This window comes from Carcharodon carcharias, chromosome 34, assembly GCF_017639515.1.
Source record: "Carcharodon carcharias isolate sCarCar2 chromosome 34, sCarCar2.pri, whole genome shotgun sequence".
NCBI classification, from domain to species: Eukaryota; Metazoa; Chordata; class Chondrichthyes; order Lamniformes; family Lamnidae; genus Carcharodon; species Carcharodon carcharias.
Window position 1 is genome coordinate 21,916,123 of NC_054500.1, and position 13,174 is coordinate 21,929,296.

The window sequence follows — 13,174 nt, forward strand, 5'->3', positions numbered from 1 at the left end:
TGTGGTACTTGGAATGTGTTGCTCCAGACACACAGGTTTGCTTTCATTTTGAAAACCTGTTAACTATAACAGTTCTTAATGCTCTCTGTTACCAATCCTCTGGAAAAACAGACAACATATGCAATATTTACCATTTTCTTGTTTTCAATAGTATTTTTTAGTATTTTTTTTATCATTCGTTCATGGGATGTGAGCGTCACTGACTAGGCCAGCATCTATTGCGCATCCCTAATTGCCCTTGAGAACGTGCCAATGACCCAACCGCTGCAGTCCATGTGGTGAAGGTAACCCGCAATGCTACTAGGTAGGGGGTTATGGCATTTTAACCCAGTGATGATGAAGGAATAGCAAGATTGGATGGTGTGTGAATTGGGGGGAATGTGCAGGCGGTGGTATTCCCATGCACCCGCTGTCTTTGTCCTAGATTGTAGAGGTCACAGGTTTAGGTACTTGTGAAGCCTTGATGAGTTGCTACAGTTCACCTTGTAAATGGTATACACAGCAGTCATGGTGTGCTGGTGGTGGAAGGAGTGAAAGCTTAGGATGGTAGTTGGGGTGTCAATCAAGTGGGCTACTTTGTCCTTGATGGAGTCAAGCTTCTTGAGTGTTGTTGAAGCTGCACCCATTGAAGAAAGTGGACAGTATTCAATCATACTCTACTGAGGAGGATTTGCAGGGTTGACAGGGCTGGGTGTGTCTTTGTCATGTCTGGTGCCTAGGTCAATGTTGGTTGATCTGTTTGTTTTTATTCTTATTATTTCTTGCAGCAGTTTGATACGACTGTGTGGTCTGCTAGGTCAAGTCAGAGAATAGTTAAGAGTGAAGCACAGTGGTCTGAAGTCATATATTGTTTAGCTGGGTAGAGGAGGCAGATTTCCTTCACTAAAGAACATCAGTGAACCAGATGGATTTTTAATGCAATCTGGTAATTTCATGTGGTTACCATATAACATTTTTTTTGGTTTTAGACTTTTATTTAACTAACCAAATTTAAATTTACCGGTTGCCATGTTGGGGTTTGAACTCATGCTATTAAAGCAATACCGTACTAAATATAGCGAAGGTCTTCCTCTCCCTCCTTTTCTATATCTCTCTCTTTTTTCTTGCTCCTTCTTCCCTCCCTCTTCCTTTTTTCCTCACTTTTGCTCTTTCCTTTCTCTTCTTTTACCTCTCTTTCTATCTCTCCCCCTTTAGCTTTTCCTCTTCCTTCAACTCATATTTTTCTCTCTTTGCTCTTCTTTCTGTTGTAATGTATTTAGTGCATTAGAGCATCATTGCAAAATTAACAAACTGGTGACTGAATCAGGGGGTGCTGGTAGCACCATGTGAAAAAGGAGGCTAACAAGAGGGTTGATATCAGGATGGCGCCATTGGTGGAGTTAAGTTGACATAAAGCCCCTGAACTGATGGGTACAGTTTTGACCTTTCTATTGTCTTATCCTTCCTTGGTGCACAATATTAGTGAGCACATTAATTCTCCCAGAAAGATACCATCCCCATCGCTGAGCTCAGCATTCCATCATGATCCAGGAGCCTGTTCATCAATGAAATCTGTGATACCCTGCAGTGGTAGACAGTGGACCCCGGCTACATTTATTAGTCTCTCCTTGTGCAGGGCTAACACTTTGAGGTGATAGACTTTTACCCGGCTTTGATTTTTCTTGGAAAGTAGCAGCGATTCCACTTGCATCAAATCTCTCTTTGTTTAATGTATGCAATTACCGTTAATTGTTCCCATCTACATGTGACATCAATTTAGGATTAACATGGCTGGGGTTTCAAGTGCAGCAAACAACTTTTTTCAAGGTTTTTAAAAAAATAAGCTATTTGTTATGCTCTTGAAGGCTTTACAGTTTTAGGCACCACCCATGAGTCAAAAATGATCCTATTTTGGATATTCAATCTGTATGGAGCTAACCAAACTGAAGAAGGTTCTGCTTCTCCCTAGTTTCGGTCAGCTGCAGTAACACACTTCCAAGAAAACCAGTGATCTGAGCTCAGCCACGGGAAGTTCCTTGCTGGAGACTTGGTCAAAGGGTCAGTGCTGCACATTGTGAACTAGCATGGGAGCTTTGCAGGTTTTTGGTTTCAATTTTCACAGAATTGTTCAGCACAGGAGGAGGCTGTTTGGCCCATTGTGCCTTTGCTGGCTCTTTGAAAGAGTCATCCAATTGGTCTCACCTGCCCATGCTCCCTTGCCCCATAGCCCTGTGAATTTTCCTTTTTGAGTATTTATCCAATTGCATTTGAAAGTTATTATTGAGTCGGCTTCATCCACCCTTTCAGGCAGTGCATTCTATATCATAAGAACTCCCCTCTTCAATTAACTAGCTGCTGAAAAGTTACTCTGGTTTCTTAGATTGTATCTGAGCGTTCTAAGGATGGAGACAATTAGATCACATGGCCCATGAGCTAGGGCTGGTGAAAAGTGGAGAACAATGAGAATGTACAATCAGGATCATTATATTCTTCTTGTTCATTAAAATAAACCTTAATTATGAATGTAAAATTTTTATTCATACTACTGCACAATATTCTACACTAATTGTAGTGGGGAGGTTGCGCAAGTCTGAAGGTTTGCCTAGGGTGCCTAATACTCTTGCACTGGCCCTGCCCTGAGCCTCTAGGACCTCATAAATGGTGGGGTGCATTTTGCGTTTTAGTGCACGCCAGCTCAGAGTTCCTGCAACAAAGATCAATGTGGGAATTGCAGTGTGGAGATTATGCACCTGATTCATAGAATGTATGATATTCGATCCACACTGGTGGACCAACTGCACCATATTGGCCTTAGAGTGGGTGCAGTGCGGATTCACGAGAAGGGGCTAAAAGAATTAAATTATGAGGACAAGTTGCATAGATTAGGCTTGCATTCTCTTTAGTGTAAAGTATTAAGGGGTGATTTAATCCATTTCCATCTGTTTCAGATGAAGTTATATTGTTTCATAGTTTTGCCATTGTGAGATTCGAACTCTTGATACTCTTTCGAGTACAAACCTGTTTCCATCTGTTTCAGATGAAGTTACATGTTTCACAGTTTGCCATTGTGAGATTTGAACTCTTGATCTCAGGGTTACAAACCCAGTACCATAACCACTTGGCTATTTAGGCCAAGCAACAATGTAACTTCATTGGAAACGGGTTTGTAACTCTTTTGAGTACAAACCCATTTCCATCTGTTTCAGATGAACTTACATTGTTTCATAGTTTGCCATTGTGAGATTTGAACTCTTGATCTTGGGGCTACAAACCCAGTACCATAACCACTTGGCTATTTAGGCCAAGCCTTAAGGGGTGATTTAATGTGCCCAAGATGACTGGGGACATTTAGTAGTAATGTCGCTGGGCTATTAATCCAGAGGCCCAGGCTAATGACCTGGGGTCACGGATTTGAGTCCCCCCATGGCAGCTGGTAGAATTTAAATTCAGTTAATTAATTAAGTCTGGAATTGAAAGCTAGTCTCTAGTTTCAGCAATGATGACCATTAAACTGTCATTGATTGTTATAAAAACCCACCTGGTTCACTAAGTCCTTTAGGGAAGGAAATCTGCCATCCTTACCTGCTCTGGCCTACCAGTGAGTCCAGACCCACAGCAATGGGTTTGACTCTTAACTCCCCTCTGAGTTCAAAGGTATTTAAGGATGGGCAATAAATGCTGGCCTTGCCTGTGACACCCACATCCCATGAAAGAATTAATTATGATTTGATAGAGTAGGTGGAGAGAAAATACTTCCTCTGCTTGGGAAGTGCAAAACCAGGGGAGCTAATCTTAAATTTAGAACTAATAGATTCAAGTTGATGTTAGGAAGCATTTCTTCACACAAAGGGTAGCGGATATCTGAAACTCACTCTTGCAAAAAACTGTTGAGGTTGGGGGCAAATGAAAACTTCCAAACTGAGATTGATAAAATTTTGATAGGCAAGGGTAGTATGGGTCAAGGAACTAAGGCAGATAAATGGAATTAAGATACAAAACAGCCATGATCTAACTGAATGGCAGAACAGTCTTGAGGGGCTGAATGACTTCTTCCTGTTCTTACCTTCCTAATCCAGAATTTGAAATACAGTTGGTAAGGTTAGATTGGTATGCTGGAGTTTCGACCAACAACGGAGAGGTGGATTCGCTTTGGAGATTTCATAGGTAGATAAGGACCTATAATAGAGTAGATTTTTAAAGTGTGTATGAATTAACTAGAACTGTTCATGTTTCAGTTTCTTATAGCTGAGAGCGACCGAGGAGGCTTGTGCAACATTGACTGCTCCAGAGCTCAACAGAAACCAGTCTGCGGGAGTGACAGGAAGCTCTACAAATCCCACTGTGCCTTCCAGCGAGCAAAATGTAGGGACCCGACCCTCGAAACAATGCCACGGAGTCGATGCAGTGGTAAGGATGGGAACACCAGGTCAGGGCTGACTTGTCCATTAATCAACGGTCCCTTCATTGGCATCACCCCTTCCCATCTTTCTAACCTTCTCCAACCCCTCAATTTTCTGAGAACTCTGCTTTCCTAAAATTCTGACCTCTAAATTTCATCACCTTACCTTTGGTGGTTGTGGCTACATCTGCTCGGATCCTTCCTAAACCTCTCCACCTCTATGTTTCTCTTTTCTCTCCTGAAAACCTATCTCTTTGACCAAGCTTTTAGTTGCCTATCCTAATATTTTCTTCTGTGGTTCTGTGTCAAATTTTAACTGACATCCCAAATTTTGGGACGTTTTGCTACATCAAAGGTGCTAAATAAATGCTAGCTGTTGTGTCACAGCTCCAGAATTTTTATTCTCAACAAACTCTGTCTTTTCTAATCCAAGTATTTGGATAATTGATAGGCAAAACTCTCCCTTGCAACCAGGTCCTTGCTGATCCCTGTCCTTATCAAATTGTACCATGCCATACTTTTAAAGGTACTTTATTATCTCCCCTTTCAAGATGCCTTCTAATACTTTAGCAAAAATTGATGCTGTAGTTTTCTGAGTTGCTGCCATGCCCCTTTCTACGATTGGTGTCATGTTTCTGAATAGGCTGTCACACTCAAGTTCCAAAACTTATTTTAATATGATGTGCATAGAGAAGATGTTTCCACTTATGGGGTATCTAAACCTACAGGACATAAGTTTAAGTTAGGCACTAATAAATCCAACAGGAATTGAGGCGAAACATCTTTATCCAGAGTGTTGGAATGCGGAAGTGCCTATTGGAAGGAGTAATTGAGGCGAATAGCATGGATGCCTTTAATGGAAAGCTAGATAAATACATGAAGAAGGGAATAGAAACATATGCTGAATGAGTTAGATGACAGAAGGATGAGGCTCGTGTGGAGCATAAACAATGACATAGACCTTTTGACCAATTTCAGTGCTGTAAATTCTATGTAATGTTTCCAAGGGAGGATCTCCTGAATTGCCAGGGTTGCTCCTTATTAGTGTCACAAAGTGACATTGCAGGGAAGGATCTCCAGTTTTGGTTGCCTCAGTGGGCAGTCGGATAGGAGCTTGAAGGGGTGGTGGGCAGGAGGGGGGTGGGGGGACAGCATTGTTAGGTCTCAGACAGGTGCCTGTAGGACACATCCGTTCACTCCATTTTAGTCACATATAAGTCATCTGTTTAAATATTGTGTGACAGGGTAACGTTAAATCATTGGAGCAATTAGCTGGGCGTTTCTTGCATAACTCCTTGAGGGATTTCTCTGACCTGGACTGCCCCCATATTTAACACTTCCCATAAATCTCAGTGTGTCACGGTGCAGGGTGAAGGATGGACTATCAATTTGTCTGGTTTTTGTGACGACAATGCTGCTTTTAGGGTATCTTCTCCCCACGTTGGGTCTCTGCAAACAAGGAAAGAAGTGCAGACAACTTGCTGCAATGGATGAGAGAAATGCAAGGATAGGGGCAGATTAATTGAGGAGGGAACCTGTGTTTACCCCCTCTTCTGCCTGAAAGGAAGTGGCTGACCTGCACTCAGTGCGCAACATCTTCTGTTCTCAGCAGGTTTCTCGCTTGCTGCCTGAAAAAGTGGTGAGACACCCATGCTGTTCCTGAGGAGGAAGGCCTGCCCTATCTTCTGCCTTTCAGGCAGTTAAGTGGACAGTGGCAGGCCTTCCTCCAGACTGAGAACCCCGGAAGACCGACTTCCCGCCTGTGAACAGCTGCCGGAGAATCAAAGGCGAGGATCTCTTGCACTCGGCTGTGACATGGAGGAGACTGTGGCTGCTGCCGGAACAACACCGACCCCATCCCAGGATCGCGGAGAGGAGAGATGTAAGTGGGTGGGGAGGGGGGTGGGGAGGGAGGGGGATGGGGAGGGAGGTGGAGGGGGGGTGCGGGGGTGTGTGTGGGTGTGTGTGTGTGTGTGGAGAGGGTTGCCATGGGGGGGTCAGCAACAAGGGCTGTCAGCATCCACCATGGCGCAGCCACTGGTGGAGGCACTCACAGCCCCTTGCAATGACTCTATTAAAGTTTGGACTAGTATCCATTATGGCTCAAGCTAACAGCGCAGCCTTGCAATGTGGGTTAGGAGAATGCCTGAGCTGAGAGCACAGCATACAATCCAATAGCCAAAGCTGCCACCTATTGATCAAGTGGAATGGGGCTGATTGGTGGGGTTTTGGACTGTCAATGAGCGCCCTACACATTGGCCAGCACTCTCCTGCATGAGTGAAGAAGCATTCAGGCTTAATCAAGTGAGATTTTTGGTATACCTGTGCTAACCCACGTGCGTCTCTCTCTTTGACTCTGCAGGAGGAGAACATCAGGATCATGAAGCTTGATTTAGCAGTGTGGCTCATGGCTTACAGAGACCAAAGAAGAAGGAGTGTGGCAGAGGCGCCTGGCTTGGTAAAGGGAAAAGCACCTCACTCAAGATGAAGGGGTGGCAGGGCCTGCTGCGCATGCAACTGAAGATCCACAGTGAGCCATCACTCATGGGTGCCTTGCTAGACCCAGGGTCTATAGACGGTGCCTGTCATTCCTTAAGATGACTGAGAACCAGTGTTGCCAAAGACTGAGCATGTCTAGGGAACTGGTTGGTCACATATGCCACCTACTGCAGGATTTGGTGCCACAGGGACATGGAGGGCATCCACCACCTGTGGCCATGAAAGTGACGGTGGTGCTCAATTTTTACACCAGTGGCTTCTTCCAGGGCTCCACAGGTAGCCTGTGCGGAATCTCACAAGACTTCATGCACAAGTGTATCCAGGAGATCATGGATGACATCTTCGCAAAGGCACAGAACTTTGTACATTTCGCACGGGATCAGGAAAGCCAGGAAGCAAGAGCACTGGGATTTGTGCAGACCTCGGATCTTCCACAGGTGCAGGGTGTGCTTAAGATTTTTGTGACAACAAGCAGTCAACTGCATCAACCGCAAGGGCTTCCCTCGCTGAATGTTCAGCTGGTGTGCAACCACCACAAACACATCCTACAGGTCTGTGCATGATTCCCAGGGAGCATCCACAACTCCTATCCTTAGCAGGTCTCAGATCCCTGATATCTTCCAGGGTCCAGGGGGGCTGCAGGGTTGGCTCCTTAGAGACAGGGGCTACCCACAGAGGATGTGGCTGATGATGCCCATGTGGTGGCTTCAGACTGTAGCAGAACGATGGTACAACAAGTCTTATGTTGCGACCCAGACTTTGATGCAGCAAACGATAATGAGGTTCCGGTGCCTCAACAGGTCCGGTGGAGCACTGCAAGTCCAATGAAGGTATCGCATATCATCGTCACTTGCTGCTTGCTCTGCAATCTGGCGCTGCAAAGGGGGAAAGACCTGGCTGAGGAGGAGATGGAGCAGCTGCACATTTCCTCCGATGAGGAGGACATATAAGGGGATGACAATGATGAAGTCCTCAAAAGCGAGGATACCGGCAATGAGGCCATCTCACTGGCTAGACAAGGCAGGCGCACCCAGGAGGCCCTCATAGCTGCAAGATTTGTGGAGGATGATGACAAGATGCAGTGATGACTGTCCTGACATCCTCACCTTGCATCTGTGAACGGTTGACTCCTGTGTGGCTGATGGCAGTGCACATACCCTCAGTGCTGAGTCTCATGTCATGGAGATGCAGCGGAGGCTCTATTGTCACTAGATTCCAGGAGGATGATGATGACATACAGTGAGGACACTCCATAGATCTTCACATTGCCTCTGTGAATGCCTGACTCCTTCTGGCTGAGGGCAGCTGGCTTATACTCTGTGATCCAGGGTCATATCATGGTGATGCAGTCGTGAAACTTTAAATGCATCTGATTCTTTGTCAGCCTTCAGCAACTGTCCTCTTCAGGAGCACAGCATCACTGGTCACAGATGCTGAAGAGATGGGGGGCCAGCCCCACCTCAAAGATGTTCAAAGTACACAGAAATAATGATGGAACTTTGTGATGTCTGCCCACAACATTCTGGCAACAATAAAAAGCACCAGCGAGGTGCAGGCATCCGTAACGTGTCCAGTGAGTGTAAGGCCGGACCATCACTTTGGTCTGATGGCTGCACAAAGCACAGGGAAGAGGTCTTGGACTGAGACACCTTTCTTTATCTTGTGCAGGAACCAAGGTTTCACATCTGATTGACATGAACACTGCTTATCAGAAAAAGGAGCCATAGACAAGGAGACATTCTTGGGAGTTTATTTACAATAGTGAACATTAAGTACACGTGATTAACGCCCATGCCCAGGCTGTGCAACTACATCTTCTTAATCTTCCTAACCCTGCTACTATGTCTTGGTACTCCTCCGACATCCACATCGGAGGTGGAGGCAGCCTGCTGACTGCTACACCCTGTCTGTGATGACCTTGGCAGGTGTCCTCTGGAGGGCCGAGATGTGGAGGGCCCTGGGCTGCTTTCGAGGTCCTGCAGTGGCAGTGGCACCTTCCTTGGCCTGTGGAGCTGGAGCTGCTGGGGTCACAGGAAGAGGAGATTTGCATGGGCTGGACACTCCCAGAGTCGCCTGGGTGAATGGCCTCTGGATGTGCACCTGCTGATCCTCCTCAATATGGGTGCCCAATGGCCCCTGGCCGACTCTGAGGCTAAGGGGAAGCTGGAGTGAGATCAAGTTGCCCCGCACCCCTCTCACATTAACGCTGTTGGAGGCCAACTATGGTGTCAGCATGGAGTTCAGCCCACGCAGCAGTGCAGGACTGATGTCCTGGATCAATGTCTCCATGGTGACCGCCATCCTGCCTGGCTGACCTCGGTACATCAGCATGCCAGTGCTATCACCTCATACTGAACAGGGATGGACTCCTCCGTCGTGCCTTGCAATCTGAGGAGTGCAGTGGACATCCCACACTGTTGTTCCTGAGTTTGCCTTTGCAGCTCCAGCAACTGAGGTATGCCCAAATCCAGAGGCTCCTCATCTGACTCTGGCTCAGTAGACTTCTCGCCTCCAGCTGCCCTCCGAGTGTTGAAAACCTGGGAAGTCCCTGCTGCCACCTGCTGTGGATCAGACAAGGTTACAGGGAGAAGGTGGGAGAATGGGGGAGAAACTTATCAGCCATGATTGAATAGCAGAGCATACGCAATGGGCTGAATGGCCTAATTTCTGCTTCTATGTCTTATGATCTTATCGTCTAATTGCTCTCCAGTTTGTGGCCCCGAAGCTACTCCAGAACTAAGTCCCACTGAGGTGTGTGTCTCTGCGCTGGTGGAGGGTGTGGGTGAGCGCTGTGATGGGTTTTCAATTAGGGTGTCATCAGATTCTTATTCTGCGGTGTCTTAGGGGCTTGAGTCGAGGACCTGGTTCATGGCCCCCCTTGGCTGCTTCCCTGATGTGCCTGCAAAAGCAAGGAGAGGTAATCAGTGCATGGCAGAACAGGGGAACTGAGTTGTAGCATGGTTGTCTGAAGGATGTTGCACTGCTGGATCCTCACTTGGTTCAGTACCGCCAACTTCACTGTCAGCACAGGAGCGGTCCAGATCGTCACCGGCCAGCTCTTTGGCTCTATTTTCAAAGTCTGTGAGCACCTTGATGTCAGGCATTCCTTCACCAGTCTGCGATCTCTCCCTTTTGTTGTGCGCCAGCTTGTCCTGCATGAAGACAGATGGGGAGAGAGAGTTTAGGCAGGATGCCTGCCAGGCCAGGTGAGAAGGATGCCTGGCATGTTTGGGTGGTGAGTGGTGCCATGGAGGGGATGAGGACACAATCCACAGGGCAGATGAAGGTGTGCGTGTGAGGGAGTGATATCCCTTGAACTGGCGGTGAGTGAGATCCCTGTGGATGTGTGATGGGCTTGAGAGTGTGTGATTTGAGAGTGATAAGAAGAGTGACTTATCCTGGTGGAACGGGGGAGATCATTCATCCTCTTTCAGCACTGGGTGGCTGTCCTCTTTTGCAGGCGTTGATCACTGCTGCCACCACTTCCCATGCTGGATTAGTGACCTTGCTTCCTGGTCTTTGCCCAGAGCAGGCTTAGAGGACTTCATGGCCAGCCTCTACTGTGTCCAGTAGGCACTTGAGGGAGGCATAGCTAAATTTGGCAGTATGTTTCCTCTCTTTGGCAGCCATGACTTTGCAGCAGCTTCTGACCCCTTAGAGAGTGTTAGCTCTGTGCAGGGGTGCCCTTTAAATATGGTGCCCAGATTACTGAAGGCCTGAGGTGTTGGCAGGGTGGGTGAATCAAAGGCCATCCCACCAGCGATCCGGTGTGTTTCCCAGGAATGCATTGTTAATGAGTCGGAGTGCACTGGGAATGGGACAATACAGCACGAAGACCTGCCATTGCAGCCGACGGGTAAAACGTTGCTTCTCCTGCTGCTACCACACTTTGTGCAACTTTGGGACGATTCCACCCAAAGAGGATAAAACCCCTGTTGCGAGTGGATTGCATCACGTATTTTAAAAGAAAATAGGGAAGAGATAGCAGAGGCATTACCACACATTATTTAATAATTTATTTTATAAAGACTGGCAGACAGCTATCATAATTCCAGTATTTAAGAAGGGAGACAACATGCCCAGACAATTATAGACCAGTCAGCTTAACATCAGTGGTAGGAAAAATAATAGAATCCTGACGAAAGGAAAGAATAGAAAAAATCTACAAAAGAAAAATATAACAATGAATAGTTAGCATGGATTTCAAAAGGGAAAATATTGCCTGACCAGCCTTACTGAATGTTTTGAGGAGAAAACAGAGAGTAGATGACGGTTGTACAGTAGATGTGATTTATTTGTATTTTCAAAAAGCTTTTGATTAGATGTCCCATAATAGACTAAGCAATAAGGTCAGAGAATGTGGAATCAAGGGACAAGTGGTAGAATGGATTGCTGGCTGGCTTGAAGACAGAAAACAGAGAATTGGAGGAAAGAATAGTTATTCAGGGCGGAATAACAAGGACAACAGTAAGATGATATGCACCCGTACATGCTCCTTGCTGACCCACCCCACAGCCATAAAGCGCTGCAAGGAGGTCTAATGAGGACCGAATGGGACATCCACCCCTCATTGGGGTGAAAGTCTTTGCCCTCTGGAGCTTCTGGCCAATCCAATTGGCTGGCAGCTCCATCAGTCCCGGCAGCGTCAGGAAGGTGTCAGTGGCAGCTTCCGGGTCTACAGGGAAAGAGGAAGATGAAGGCTCATGGATCCCCAGACCAGGTAAGTCCAGGTCTTGGGCCAGGAGGGTTTGGGTAGGTTAGGTAGAGGGGCTGGTAGGATGGGGGTGGGTTTAAGGGAGGGAGCAGGTCGGAAGGAAGGGGGATTTGACCTAAGGGCAGGCGGGAGGAGGGGGCAGCCCAGCGATCGGCCAAGGGCAACCCCCAAAGAGCGAACCCCCTTCCTTCCTGCCCTTCAAACATCTAAGGTTAAAAAACGGGGTTCCAGCTCTCGCCTTGCTGCCCTCGCCAAATGTTTTATGGCATGGGCAGCATATTATCACAGTCGATTGGCTTGAAAGCAACATAATCGACCCTTAATTATTCATTTAAATGTGGCGGGCAGGCTGCCAATTTTGGTGCCCAACTACCAACCCCCCAACCCGTATTATAAGAGAGCTCAGCAGTGGGCATGAAGGTGGTGGGATGGGCATCCACCCCATTTTACATGCCTCCCCCGCCCCACAGAAAACATGCATACCAGGGGCACGTAAAACTCAACCCTCAGAGTGGCAGAAGGTGGGAAGTGATGCTCCATAAGGATCAATGCTGGGACCATGCCTGTTCACAATTTATGATTTGAACTTTGGAATCAAATACATAATTCCAAAATTTGGAGGTGACACCAAATTGGGGGTTTAATATTGAGGAGGATTGTAACAAATTAAAAGAGGACATTAATAAACTTGCAGAATGGGCAAATAATTGGCAAACGAAGGTCAACACAGATAAATGTGAGGTAATGTGTTTTGTTAGGAATAATAGGGAGGTCACTTATTATTGGCAGGTGTGAATCTAGATGGGGCAGAGGAACAAAGGGATCTCGGAGTACAGATACACCAATCACTACACATTGTGCCACAGGTTAACAAGGTCACAAAAAGGAAGACCAAGCACAAAGCTTTGTTTCTAGAAGGATAGAACTGAAAAGTAGGGAAGTTATGCTAAACCTGTATCAAACCTTAGTTGGACCACACTTATGGCGGGATTTTCCAGCCCCTCCTGCTGGTGGGATCTCTCGATCCCGCCAAAGTCAACGGAGATTTGAATGGCTTGCCGCATTCACTGCAGCGAAACCTGCTGCAGCAAGGCTGGAAAATCCCAGCCTTAGAGTATTGCATGTAGTTCTGGTCCACCAAATTATATGGGATAAGCAGCACAGAAATAGGCTATTTGGCCCAACCAGTCCATGCTGGCATTCATGTTTCACTTGAGCCTCCTCCCATCTTTCCACTTCTAAATCTATCGTCATTAACCCTCTATTTCCTTCTCCCTCACATATTTGACTAGCTTCCCCTTAAATGCATCTATACTATTCACTTCAGCCAACCCTGTGTAGCGAGTTCCACTGGAGAGGGCGTAGAGTAGAGTTACAAGGCTGATACCAGAAATGTATGGGTATAAATATCAGGAAAGGATGAACAAACTGGGTCTCTTTTCTCTTGGGAAAAATAAGGCTGAAGTGTTACCTAATAGAGGTCTTTAAAATTATGAAAGACTTTGATGGAGCGGACATAGAATGTTTCCACTTATGGGGAACAGCATAACTAGAGACCATCAGTATAAGATAGTCACCAATAA

The 13,174-nt window shown here is 46.5% G+C and overlaps 1 protein-coding gene across 2 annotated transcripts in view; it reads left to right on the forward strand.

Moving 5' to 3' along the window:
* The window catches only part of LOC121272646 (SPARC-related modular calcium-binding protein 1-like), a 76,830-nt gene that overhangs the window by 34,629 nt on the left and 29,027 nt on the right, over window positions 1-13,174 (forward strand). For both annotated transcript variants that reach the window (XM_041179343.1, XM_041179344.1), the window contains exon 2: window positions 4,215-4,386. In XM_041179343.1, the coding sequence (XP_041035277.1) occupies window positions 4,215-4,386 (172 nt within the window). The remainder of the gene's footprint in view (window positions 1-4,214; window positions 4,387-13,174) is intronic.